Source organism: Tenrec ecaudatus, chromosome 1 (assembly GCF_050624435.1).
Source record: "Tenrec ecaudatus isolate mTenEca1 chromosome 1, mTenEca1.hap1, whole genome shotgun sequence".
Lineage (NCBI taxonomy): Eukaryota > Metazoa > Chordata > Mammalia > Afrosoricida > Tenrecidae > Tenrec > Tenrec ecaudatus.
Window position 1 is genome coordinate 115,011,328 of NC_134530.1, and position 14,438 is coordinate 115,025,765.

General features: G+C 41.0%; 1 protein-coding gene across 3 annotated transcripts in view; it reads right to left on the minus strand.

Moving 5' to 3' along the window:
* The window catches only part of TTLL7 (tubulin tyrosine ligase like 7), a 169,998-nt gene that overhangs the window by 16,846 nt on the left and 138,714 nt on the right, over positions 1-14,438 (minus strand). For all 3 annotated transcript variants that reach the window (XM_075557661.1, XM_075557654.1, XM_075557651.1), the window contains one exon: positions 4,509-4,669. In XM_075557661.1, coding sequence (XP_075413776.1) covers positions 4,509-4,669 — 161 coding nt within the window. The remainder of the gene's footprint in view (positions 1-4,508; positions 4,670-14,438) is intronic.

Here is a 14,438-nt window from a genome sequence, read left to right on the forward strand (position 1 = left end):
AAGCACTGCCCGACTAGAAACCCAAAAGGCAATGTTCTTCCTTCATAATACTCAGCTTATTCTAAACAGGTAGTAGTTAGCACATTCTCACCCTCTCTCTCTCTCTGCCTCTGTGTGTGCATCTGTCTGTCTGTCTTTCGCTCTGTGTCTACACACACACACACACAAACACAAACATGGGCACAAGCACATGTACACACCTTTTTTAACAAAACAAAATTTACAATCATGGACCAAATTGAGGAATACCTCATCCCCCTCACCACCTCCACTGGAAAGACAGACAGACGAAACCCAAACACCAAGCCCACTGGCATGAAGTCGATTCTGATTCTGAGTGACCCTAGAGGACATAACAGAGGTGTCCTTTGGGTCTCTGAGACTTGAACGTTTTACAAGAGTACACAGCTTCCTCTTTCTCTCTTGGAGTGGCTGGTGGAGACCTGAACTACTAACCTTGTGGTTCACAGCTCAATGTGCAGCCACTGTACCAACAGAGCCCCTTATTCTTAGTGTAAATGATGCCTTCTTTAACCCTCGAGGGGAAAGTTTGGTTTGGTGATGGGCCAAGTCTCATTTTACATAAATCAATTCACTTAACCCTCAGAGGGGAGAATGGTAGATTTGGGAATGAAAAAAAAAATTAAACAAAATATTTGCCTGAAGAAATGTTCATCCCAATGGGACATTCAAAGACTCCATTTCAATTTACTGTGGATACCTGATATTTTTGGAACTTTTATAAATGCTTTAGAAACTCAGAAAGTTTTTTTTAATCTGTTATTTATTCTTTAAAGGGAAAGGTAGTTCTAAAAAAGAAGCAAGCGATCAGTGAATCTTATAGAGAATCTTATCACAGGAATAGACTGAAAGAAATATTCAATGTTTCAAGATGTTCAAATCTAAGTATCTACTATTTTCATCATTAAACAAGAGTAAATAGTTTATAAGAAATAGCATTATACTACTTAAATTCACTCCCAAAATAAAATTTAAATATCATTCAATATAAGTATATACATATACATATACATATACATAGATAAGAGATAGATAGAGAGACACATGAGGAGCTAAAATCTAGGAAAACTCATGTCATTTAATTTTATTTTATATGATATTTTGTAGCCCTCTCATGCATAAATAGATAAACAATATGTGAGTACATACATGCCCCCACACACATACACTTAATCCAGCGGTTCTCAACCTGTGGGTCACAACCCCTTTGAGGGTTCAAAACATTTTCACAGGGGTTGCCTAAGATCATCAGAAAACACATAAATATTTCACAAGATTTAATTACATATTGTTTTGTGATTAATAACTATGTTTTGATTGTTTAATTATGTTCAATTTGTAACAATGAAAATACATCCTGCATGTCAGATATTTACATTATGATTCATAATAGTAGCAAAATTACAGTGATGAAGGAGCAATGAAAATAATCTTAGGGTTGGGGGTCACCACCACATGAGGGACTGTAGGGCAGGGTCGTGGCACTAAGAAGGCTGAGAACCACCGCTGTAATAAGTCTTGTTCTAGCAGGCCCTGGGAAGCGAGGACAAGAAGAAACAACCACATGCATATAAATACACAGAAAAGCTCCTATGTTCTAACTCTGCCTAACACTTTTCTTCATCTCTCTTTTGGGATTTTGATATCTCAATGAGTCTACCTTCATCCTGCTCCAATTGGATTCACTGACATTTATATTTTGATAAATTGGAACTATTTGATTAGATCCCACTATCACATCACTGACATCTTGGGAACTCTTTATTTAATCTGTGGAGTAGACCCTGGAGATGAACAAATCAAGTGGAAGAAAGACACAAATACCTCCTCCATACAGTTCAGGTTGATGTAAGTTTCCCAATATTACACAATCCATTTCAACTTATTCTCACATTTTCTGAAAAAAATCTGTATAAATCTATGAATGAAGGTCCTATATATATTTTAGTGTGTATGCTTGCACTACTGGACAAATATTAAAATTCTACTCTATGAATCCCCATTTAAGCAACAAAATTTCAAAACCTCTACTACAGATAATAAGTAAGACCTGCTTTGGTGGTACCTAACAATGGTGTCCGGCCACTGTGCGCAAAAGAAATTTATCCTTCAAACAGAATGTACTTATTAGAAGGTACCCCCATCTTCAATCTGCCACCTGATACAGCTCGGTTGATATGAAACGCTCCTATTATACTGCATACATCATCTTAAGTTTCCCTAATGACAATGCAAAATTGAGAGGAAACCAAGGGCAGGGGCACAGACACTTCCGTCGAGTCGGTTCAACTCAGAGCGTCCCTAGAGGACAGAGGAGAACTGCCCCTGTGGGTTCTGAGAGTGAAATTCTTTACACAAGTAAAGTCCCATCTTTCTCATGCAGAGGGGCTTGCAGCTTCAAACCCCTCACCTTGAGATTAGCAGCCCAATGCATAGCCACTGTGGGACCATGGCTCCTGAGGGGACACACAGCTAAGAATATAAGTTCCTTATCAAAGAGCCCATGGTTTTATCTTCTTGCTATCTGAATCTAAACTCTAAGAAAATGGAGGGCTCAAACCCATGAATTTTAAATAATCTGAGAAATATGAAGAAGGAATAATTTTAAAGACATTTTAGTGATAAAATGATAAGCTACAGAATAATGAATGCCTATGAAAACAAAAGGGAATTATTATTGAAATCCAGAATACTGGAAAATCTTATGTTATCCAGCAGTCCAATATTTCTCACTTCTTTTCCTATAAGAGCATTTAATTAAGCAGTTATCTAGTGGGAAAATCAGATTCATTCCTCTCCCACCTCTGGTACAGACCTAACGGGTGAATGGCCCACAGTCAAATGGCAGAAAGGAGAAGGGAAGGTGAAGATGCCCGGACAACAACGTAACTGGATCATCAAAGGCAGAAAGGATAAAGAGCTGAAAGTACCAATGGCAGCAGATTCCAGTGAAGGTCCTATTAGAAACAGTGTGGTGCTGACTGTTTGAAGTACTCCATGTGTTTTGCATGCATTTTCAAGTAGAGATAATTCAACCCTAGAAGCAGATTGCTGCCTGATTGTCTGATGTCCCTTAATTTTTTCCTTGTTTTAAGATTCCATAACACAGTTATGTTCTTTGTGGTTACATATTAAGGGTTTGAATGACATGGTAACTACCCAAATTAGGCATCCCTTCCCAATAGCACCTCCTGCCTCCTTTTTATTTTATCTGGCAACCTTTCCTTCTGCCTTCAAGTCTCAGCTGAAATGTGATTTCCCATAGCTACCTTTCCTGAGCCCTCAATCCCGAGTTCAAGTCCCATAGCACCTTCTATCCCAGTGGGACATGGTATATGACATTATTCATATGCCAATTGCTAGTCTCCTGAAAAGAACACAGTCAGAATGTGGAACCTGATTACAACTCCAGGATCAGCTTGGGAAAGAGTGCTTTGTGTTTGGTACATTAGCAGCACCCCTGTGCCAATTCTAGATAAATGAACACAAAAATCGTCATTCTCACTGGTAGCTTCTAGAGGTGCATAGCAGTGTCTTTTAGTTACTGGGGATCTTTACAGACACAGGCAGGAATCACCATCTTTTAAGTTGCTTGATGGCAGGGTTAGCATAGGACTCTCTCATTTTGTCTCTCCAAATGGGTCAAGCACAGTCACCAGCACTATAATTGTTGAAAGAATTAGTGGGAAACAACTTGGAGTAGCTATATTGGAAATGTGATGGGAAATGAGCAAAGTGTAGAGGTTAATCAAATGATGACAGCGAGGAAGAAGGAGGAAAGAAAGACGCAGTTGTCGTGAGATATCAAAACTTTCTGACTTGGAGATTAAAGGAATCGGAAACAAAATCCCTCCTAAATAAAAAGAATGGAATGTTTGCTCGAATACTGGAGGCTGAAAGGATATGCCACGACAATGCTAGCTCGGACTAGAACTCCAGAGGGAAGCAGGAGGCTGACCACAAAGTTAGAAGCCGGCTACCTAAAAGGCAACAAGGAAAAGGACCTTACAGGCACCTAACCCTCACTGCCACGGCACCACTTCCAACTCACAGTGAGCCCAGAGGACAGGGTCGAACTGCCCCCCTTGTGCGTTTCTGAGACTGGAACTTTTAACAAGAGTAGAAAGCCTCATCTTTCTTCCATGGAGTTGGCTGGTGGTTTCAAACTGCTGACCTGACAGCAATCTAATGCATAGCACAATGCCTATGCCACCAGGGCTCTGTTTGCAATTGAGATTTTTCTTTCATTAAGACTACCTTCTCTCCACGGAATTCAAATTGGTCATGTGGTGTTGTGTTCATGTTCATCATCTCACCTAGATTAGCTTAATTGCTATAAATTATAGTTAAGTACTAAAAGTACATACAGTAAAATAACCATGTTTTAAAAGATCATTAAAGAAATTCAACCATTTTATTGGGCTATCTCTGTAAGTAAATAGTAAGTTATTGAAAATAGCAATAATACAAGACAAATTAGAACTTACCCTGAGTCACAAAAACAGTTCCAGAGTCCTTGGCCATGATTCCATAATAAGCGATTAAAAACTCGATTGAAAATACGATATAAATTTAATTCATCAACATCCGGTACAGTCCAAATGCGTGGAAGTACTGTACGAAGACTTGTTCTTACAATATCCAAAACCTAGTGGAAAAGCAAAGCACTTCAAAATCTAAGTATATGTATCCATATCTGAAATGAAAATATGTACATACACATACACATATATATTTCCTTCATGAAAATTCCGATAGCTATTCTCCTGAAGAGAACGCAGTCAGTCTGTGGACCTTTATTACAATTTCAGGAACAGCTTGGGAAAGAGTGTTTTCTGTTGGGTACAGTTATAAAACCCTTGTGATAAATCTAGAAAAGGTACCACCAAGATCTTGATGAAGAGCTGACTCTTCTGGAGGTATACGTGGAGGTACATTATATGTGTAGAGACGTGCATATAAGGAAAGGCAGCAAAGGGCTGATGGCCCCTGGATTGCAGATGACTCTATGTGGGACGAGGAAGAGGAGAGGAGTCATTGAGATCTATCGCACTGCTAGCTTTAGTCTCAGGTGCCAGGTTCCCATCTGAAGAATACTAGCTACATAAAAGCAGATAATACATGGACCAATAAATGAGTGAACATCATGATTAATCCTGTATAGATCTCAGTTCACTCAAATGTATTTTTCATTTCTTATTATCATTACTTCATTAAGGGAATTTGCCTACAAATATGAGAATAAAAGAGAAAAAGACATTCGAATATAAAGGGCTCAGACTCCTGCTAACACAGACAGACAGACACAGTGAGCACACTCACTACAACTAACGTGTCACAAAGAGAATCCCATAGCCCTGGATCTGAGGAAAGGGAGGCCACGTGAGCTGAACACAGGTGGGGAAAGTAGCGGGCAGAGTCTACATAAGGACATTGTACGGTGGAGCAAGTTTTCTGCTGGTTGTGGCACATCTACCTGCTCTGCTGGCTGCCCTTGACAAACAAAAAGAGAATGGAAAATTGTCCACTGGCAAATCATGAGCCAATCAGGTGCTCCCACAAACCAGAGCACTCTGCAGCCCCCAAAGGCGAGAGGTGTGGACGCCCTACTGCAGTCCCACACTGTCCGGGTAAACAGAGAAGTGAACAGAACCACTGTGTACCCTCAGCTGCTGGTCATACCCCCTCACCCCACCCCCACTCCCTTTGCCATAGCACAGAAGGCTGAGGAAACGAAGACTGGGTCATCCTGGGTTCCCCTTGACTCAGATGTCTGAAGGAGTTTTGGCGCTCACATTCAGGCATACCAAGGCTATTCAAATTGATATTACCCACCAGGCACCAGCAATCAGTTTCAGAAAGATCCTCATCACCTGGAGAAACCTGGGGCTAACGCAGTTGTGAGAACTGGTTGGAACCTTTTGTGTTGCTTTAGTCTCCTCCTCCTCCTCCTTCTTCATCTTCCTTTTTTTAATAGTTACTTCCTGCATAGCCGAATAAGAGTGGGTCCATCCCTAACACCCCACACTTCTAATTCCACAGAAGTCAGCCAAGGGGCAGGGGTCTTAGTGGGGGAAAGCTGCAGTAAGATTTGAGCTTTAGATTTTCTTGTTGTTTTTTTCCCTTGTGAGCCTCTTCTTTGACATTTGGATATACCATCTGGAGGGTAATGATCCTTAAAGGCCCATTACCCCCTGCTGATCAGAAAGTAAACCCCCCCAAAACTGTGGTCGCACTCCTACCGTGGGCACTCCGGCAGGCCCTGGATAACTGAGAAAGAACGCAGCTGCTGATTCTGCTTGGTTGTTTGTGTGTGTTTTCTTTTGTTTGGTTGTTGACTTAATTTCTGTGTGTGTGTGTGTGTGTGTGTGTGTGTGCTCTCGTGCCCGTGTGCGCATGTGTGTTCTTGTTTGTTTGCTTCTTGTTCTGTTTTGGTTTTCTTATCCCTTTCTCACTCTACTTGATGAAGTCAACTCACCCACATGACTTCAACCTCCAGTCACGCTCCAACCTTTACCACTTACAACTAATGGACATGGGCCACCATCCACTCCATTGCTACTTGATCAACAGATCTAAACAAATACAAAAGCACCAGTGTTTTGGAGACTACAGGAAATCTCATTTCACATGAAGAAGCAAGACAGAATAGCATGACTAAGTGATGAATATACAGTCAAAAGGATTTCCTGAAGAAGAAAAAGCATTTTTTGTTCTTTGATGCCTGATAACTGATCCCTATGGCACCTCGTGATCACACAGGCTGGTGTGCTTCTTCCATGTGGGTTTTGTTACTTCTGAACCAGATGGCCGCTTGTTTACCTTCAAGCCGTTAAGACCCCAGACATTATATCTTTTGATAGCCGGGCTCCATCAGCTTTCTTCACCACATTTGCTTATTCACCCACTTTATCTTCAGCAGTTGTGTCGAGAAGGTGAGCATCATAGAATTCCAATTTAATAGAAGAAAGTATTCTTGCATTGATGGAGTACTTGAGTGGAGGCCCAATGTCCTTCTGCTACTTTAATACTAAACCTATAAATATATGCACATAGATCTATTTCCCCATCCATATATATATGTGTGAGTGTGTGTGCGTATGTGTGTGTGTGTATATATATACATATATAAAGTCGTGGTTTTGAGTAGAGCAATATTCAAAAGAAAACAAGCTGACCAACTGAAAACAGGGAGTCAGAGATATCGACCATGGCACAATTAAGACCATCACCAGGTAAATTGATGGAACAGTGTAGATGCAAATCACTCAAACAGAGAGGAAGTGGAGTAGTTTTGTGAACAGATTATTTTAAACTTGGAAAGAAAATAATAAAAGAACAAGATAATGGCTAAAAAAAACTCATCAAAATATAAGAGACCAAGTACAGAGTAAAATGATAGCAAAGAAAACAAGACAACTGAAGTGTGTGAGTTTTCTGGCAGGCCAGCACCTGTGGACCTTGAATTATGTGTACAATGTTTGAGTGGATTGTTTGCAGGGTCTTGGTGTTTGTCCTGTTGTACCTAATAAGCCTTCTGCAGCTATTGCAGTGTGCTCCACAGTGTCTTTTTTGCTAGAGGTAAGGTTACATATGCCAGGACTTTTTAAGACAACCACTCGGACCTCGGTAATATAAGCTTTTAGCATGTGCAGGGGCTAAGGTTAAGGGTCTCAGAAAAGGCGCAGGTCCTTCAACTTTTAATGTAGAAAGAAATGTAACTTCGAATCATAATCTACTCAGGACACAAGGGCTGAGAATAAGCAGGCACATTGAAACTAGTGGGGAAAGTAGTTGGAGATAAGACTGGGACAAGTTATTTCATTTTAAAAGACTACTCCAATTATCTGCGGGGCTGGCAGTGACTTGGCTGTGTTTGAAAGAGAAATGGTCTGTGGATAGAATAGCCACTTCCCCTTTGGACTGAGCACCCTGGAGAATGATCACATTTCCTAGGAGCTGAGGAAGAAGTTGTGTTGGCTAATCCTGTTTAATTACTGGATTCATTACCAGGAAGCCTGTGGTTTGTGTCCAGAAGCCGCAGCTTCAATACAAGTTTTAGCAAATAAAGGATAGTCCTTGGGCCTCCATATGGCATAATTGTCTTATCAATTGGTTCAGAACATGCCTCCCTCACCCTTCAAAAAAAAAAAGGCCTCTCTAACGCCTGTAGAAGGATACGGGTGGTCACTGTACAGGGGGGAGTTAACAGTGAGAAACAGATTTTAAAAACATGGTGTTTCAAGATGAATTTATACTAAGAACAAAGTAACTCCATGCAGCTAGTGATAAAATATAGCAATCAAGAAGTAAAATTATTATTTATTATATTCTGTTTGGGAAAATAAAAGAGTAAAATAATTCAATTCAGGGAAAACGAATACATACTGAAATAATTAGAGCTCTGTCGTATAAAGCCCCAATTACCTGGGAAATCACACCAACAACCCAGTTGTTTTGTTTGCTTTCTGTCCCCACTGGTAACAGATAAACAAATCAACATTGACTTAAAACCTCATCTCTTTGCTAAATTATACAAAAACCTCCTAAGGGATCAAAGACAAAGGAGCCTTGGCAGTGTATTGGGTAACGTCGGCAAGTTCAAATCAACCAGCCACTCAAAGGGAGAAAGATGAGGCGTTCTACTGTTTTTTTTTATAGCAGGGTTTTATCGTCTCAAAAAACCCTAAGGAGCTGGTCTATTCTGTCCTTTATGGTCACCATGAGTCGCAAGGCTCCGACCCACACCCATCCCCCAACAGGTGATCAGACTGGTCTTTTAAAAATGTAACCCTTAAGCTGTCGTTTCAGCACTCTGGTTCTCATTGTGGTTAAAATAGGATAGACTTTCCCTTGTAAGATCTACATAGACGTCAGTTCTCTGGTTCCTGCTGATCGCCCCAGTTTTGTTTCAAACCATTTTCCCCACTTGTTTAAGCGCTTCAATCAAACTAACCAGGAGCTGTGGAGTCTACGGCTCATGGCAACCCCATGTGTGTCTCAGAGAACTGTGCCCATTGGGTGTACAGTAGCGGTGTTTACAAAGGCAGATGGGCTTGCTGTTCTTCTCTGAGTGAAACATAACTGCAACCCTTTTGGTGAGCAGCATTAAAAGCATTAGCCCTTTTCTACCACCCAGACACTTCCCAAACCACATTAGCCTCCTTTTCTGTCCTTGGGTGCATCAAAGACAGGCCTACCTCAGAGCTTTTACATCGGGGTTCATCTCTCTGCTGGGATGTCCACCCACTTTCCGAGACCTCCCACCTTCCTCTTCATCGGCTCCTTCTCTGCCATTAGACTCTGTTATTAGGCTTCACAGACTCAGTCCCTGATGGTCATGTGAAAGAAGCCCCTGCAATTCTCTATCACCACTTGAATTAATTTCTATCCCAACATACTTTTAATTTTGTTCCTATAGCCATTCACGATCTACATTCCTATCTACTTATATTTTTAATTTTCTTCTTTTACTAAAATATAAGTAATGCAAGATGAGGGATCTTGATTGGATTATTCAATACTCTAGTGTTCAAAGAACTATTTAATTGATTACACAGATCCTTAAATGGAGTCACTTATGTTAAGCCCTACATCAGAAAGCAAAACCTAGCTAAGTCTATTTCTTTCAAAGGTCTAACCTTCTAGAAGCCGAAACCTAAGCTAAACAATTAGGAGTGGCTTGTTCACTTTAATCTAGTTTAAAATTTCCCTTTAACACCAAAAAAAAGGAAAGAAAATGTCCACCGGTCAATCTGAAGTACTCAGTTGTTTCCTTGATGCCTTGTGTGTGGACCTATCCAACACTTCCACTGTGTACCATTCTTCAGAGCCTTTGTCTGATTCCCAAACCAGATGTCTTCTAGTTCACGAAATGCAAATGAAGATTATGAATTCATACACAAATTTAATCTCGTAAAAATTTTATTTTGAACAGAACTTTGTGCAAAACAGACTTGATACAGATACTGAAACAAGTAAATAAAATTTCTGCTTGCTTGTAATCATTTTTTTAATGTTGCATAATATTAGTCCTCAAATCCATGAACACAGAATATCCTTCCACTTCTTTATATCCATTTTCGTCTCTGAGAACACTGTTTTGTAGTTTTCCGTGTGTAAATCCTTTACAACTCGGCTGTGGGTTGTCATCTAATCATGGAGACTTTATATGTAACAGAACAAAACACTATCTGGCCTTGTGCCACCTATAGAGTAATTTTAATGACTGACCCCATTGCTGCCGACAGCGTGTCAATGCATTTCACTGAGGGCGTCTCTCTTTTGCTGACACTCAGAAGCACGAGGTGCTTTTCCAGGAGCCGTCTCTCGAGAGGAAGTGCCACCTCCCTCACTTCTAGGAGCTTTCTGCCTGCTTGTCTCCCAATACGGATTCCTTTGTGCTGCAAGCAGTCTAAGGCATTTTCAATAATTACTCTTCACCAAAACCATAACTCAAACTCATGGCTGCTTTTGTGATCTTCCTTATTCACGTCCAATTTTCACCTTCAGTGAGGTAGCTGAGGACAGCATGTCTTGGGTCATGAGCACCTGACTCCTCCAAGTGATATCCTTGCTCTTCAACACTTCAAAGAAGTCTTTTGTGGCAGATTGTCCCAATGCATGACAATGTTTGTGGATCACTTATTATGGAACTAAGCAAAATGAAATCCTTGACAACTTCAAGACTGTTCGGCTTGTCATGATGTTGTCTGTGACTCCATTTGTGAGGATTTTTAGTTGTCATTTACTTCGAGTTGTTATCCAAACTGAACACTGCAGTCTTAAAAGTGAGAAGGCCTTGAAATATGTGTTGTTAACAATCAGACTGCAGCCTTTACAGCTCTGTTAAAGTTTATTTCCAGGGGCATTATTTTTGAGGTGCTATTGTAAATGCTTTTCAGTGGCTAATCCCTCTGAAACTGACAGCCCAGTTCTTCTTCATCGTCTGTCCCTAGTCTGGAAGCTCTGCTGAAGCTTACTCCCTTTGGGTGGCCGCGATGGTGTCTGAAACGCCAGCGGCACAGCTGCCAGGAGCCCAGCAGCACGCAGCCCAGTTTGTCTGGAGGGCGAACAGCAGAAATGCTTCAACAAGCCCTCATTCATCTGTGTCAAGAAGCTTGGGAGAAAGCTACCTGGTCACCTGGAAGAGATCGATATTTGTACCCATTCCTAAGAAATGCGACCCAACAGAATGCTCAAATTATAGAACAATGTCCCTAATATTACACTCAAATAAAATTTCGCTGAAGATCCCCCCAAAAATGATTGCAGCAGTAACATTAACAGGGAGCTGCCAGAAATTCATGCCAGGTTCAGACGAGAGCCTGCAACAAGGGATAGCACTGCTGATGGCGGATGGAGCCTGGCTGAAGCCAGAGAACACCAGAAAGATGTCTACGTGTGTTTTTATTGACTATAAAAAGCAGTCGACTCTGTGGACCAAAACAAACTTGGTTAGCCTGGGGAAAATTTGAAATCCAACAGAGCAAGTGAACACTGCATGGTTTAAAATTGGGAAAGGTGTGCCTCAGGGCTGTATCCTTTCACCATGTGCACATTCAGTCTGTGTGCTGAGGTAAGCCATCAGAGAAGCCGGGCTGCATGAAGAATGCAGTAGCAGGATTGGAGGAAGGCTTATCATCAACATGCCAACAATCCTGGCTGCCGATGACATGACCTTCCTTGCTGAAAGTGAGGAGGACTTGAAGCACTAGCTGATCAAGATCACTCATTTCACTCAACAATATTATCTCAGCAAGTAACCACATAGAGCATTTTAAATAGTTAATTTTAGAGTATACACGTAATTTGTTATTTTAGAGCAGTGTTTCTCACCTTCCTCATGCTGCCACACTTTAAAATAGTTCCTCATGTTGTGGTGACCCCCCCCCAACTATAAAATTATTTTTGTTGCTACTTCATAGCTGTAATTTTGCTACTGTTATGAATCAGGTGACCCCTGTGAAAGGGTCGTTTGACCCCCAAAGGGGTCGCTACCCACAGGTTGAGAACTGCTGCTTTAGAAGATTTGAGTCAATTCTTTTTTTATTATTATTATCTATTTTAAACATTCATTTAACATTTGACTGGGATGTGGAGGAAGGGGTAGGAGACAGAATAGGAATCTTATTGGTCATAATTATGTGATGTTACTTGGAGCCACTCAGTAAACAACACAGTCCTCTGGCCCAAGAGCCCCTTCTCTTTCCATTAGCCTTTTAGGTTTTGCACAGGATTTCTCTCTACTTGGTTGTTGTGTCGTTTCTGTTCACCATCTTGATGAGGGATCATGTGGCCAATATGCACATCAAAGGCTGAAGGCAAATGGCTCAGACCTCCTTGTGCAATGTTGTCAAATATTTAGTAAACGGCATATTTCATATTGAATTCTAGTTTTCTAGCTTCCCTTAAAAAAACAGAAAATCTGGCCACACAGAATTTGTAATCATGCGAAACAAAATCAATTCAAGCTGTCCATTGTAGTTGAAGTGTCTGCTTGTAAACTCCCATAGTCCCCATTCCATCTAATCTCCCTACACGGGATGTTCCCATTGATTATTAAGTCCTTATAGTTCTTGAACTATGTCACATTATTGCCAACAGTCTGTGGAAATTTAAGGTTTGGGTTCAAACTCATTCTTTTCTTTTTAATACTTTTATTGGGGACTCTTACATCTCTCATCACAATCCATACATTCATCCAGTGTCGAGCACATTTGCACATATGCCGCCATCATCCTTTTCAAAGCATTCTCTTCCCACTTGAGCCCCTGATATCAACTCCCCATTTCTTTGCCCTCCCTCCCTCAAGAACCCTTGATAAGTTAAAGATTATTATTTCCATATCTTACATTGTCCTCTGTCACCCCTCACCCACTTTTCCATTATTCATTCCCCTAGGAGGGGGTTATAGATTGATCCTTGTGAGTGATACCCCGTTTCTACCTTCCCCACCTAATGCTCCTGGTATCTGTATTCTCATTGTTGGCCCTGAGGGGTTTATCTATCCTGGATTCCCTGTGTTGTGGGCTCTTATCTGTAGCAGTGTGCATGCTCTGGTCTGATCCGATTTGTAAGATAGAACTGAGGTCATGATAATGGGAGGAAGGAAGCACCAAAGAACTAGAGGAAAGTTGTGAGTTTCATCAATGCTATAGTGCACCCTGACTGGCTCGTCTCTTCCCTGTGACCCCTCTGTGAGGGGATGTCCAATTGTCTACAGTTGGGCATTGGGTCTCCACTCCATGCTCCCCCTCACATTGGATATGATTTTATTCTGGGTCTTAGATGCCTAATACCTGATTCCATCAACACATCCTGATCACACAGGCTGCTGTGCTTTGTCCATGTGGGCTTCATTGTTTCTGAGTTAGATGACTACTTGTTTATCTTCAAGCCTTTAAGACCCCTGGCACTATGTCTTTTGATAGTCTGGCACCATCAGCTTTTTTCACCACATTTGCTTATGTACCCATTTTGTCTTCAGTGATCATGTGGGGAAAGTGAGCATCACAGAGTGCCAGATTGTTAGAACAAAGTGTTCTTGTGATGAGGGAGTACTTGAGTTGAGGCCCAATGTCCATCTGCAACCTTAATCCTTAACATATAGATTGAGTACATAGTTGTATTCCCATCTCTTTATATATATATATATACATATATATATATACACATATATGTGTGTAAATATATATATTTACATATGTACATGCCTGGATTTAGGCCTCTGTAAATGTCCTTTGCCTCCTGGTTCTTTCCTCTTTTCCTTTTCCTTTCCTCTTGTCCCACCATCATTTGGGTTTAGTAATTCCTCACAGCTACATTGCCCTTGATTAAGCCCCACTACGCATCCTACAACCTTCCTTCCATTGATTTTAGTTCACGTGTTGTCCCCTTGTCCCTTGTCCTTTCTTCAACCTCCCCTTCTCCCGTATCCCCCGAACCATTGGTCGTGTTCTTTTCATCTCTGAATTATTTATCCTGCCTAGCTTATCTAGATAGGCATGCAGATACATTAATAAGTGCAAAAATCAGGCAAAACCAAGTAAAAAAACAAAGGAAGTCAAAACCAACAAAATAACAACAAAGAAAAAAATAACAATAACAAAAAGAGAGCCACTGACAAAAATGGAAAGGCCTATAAATAGTTCAAGGTCTATTTGTTGGCCCTTACGAGTGTTTTCCAGTCGAGTCTGATGGGAAGCCACACTCTACATCCCAGAGATTCTTATTTCATTGGTCAGAGGTGTGACCTGGAATCTTAAAGACTTCCCCACAGAAGCCCAATGTTCAGTCAATGCTGAGAACCATTGAATTCCTGGAGAACTTGGATACTCATGTCTCCAAAGTCTATTTTTGGTATTCCCTGGGGATTTCATCAGTCTGCTCCCCTACTGCTCCGCTGCATGCCCTCA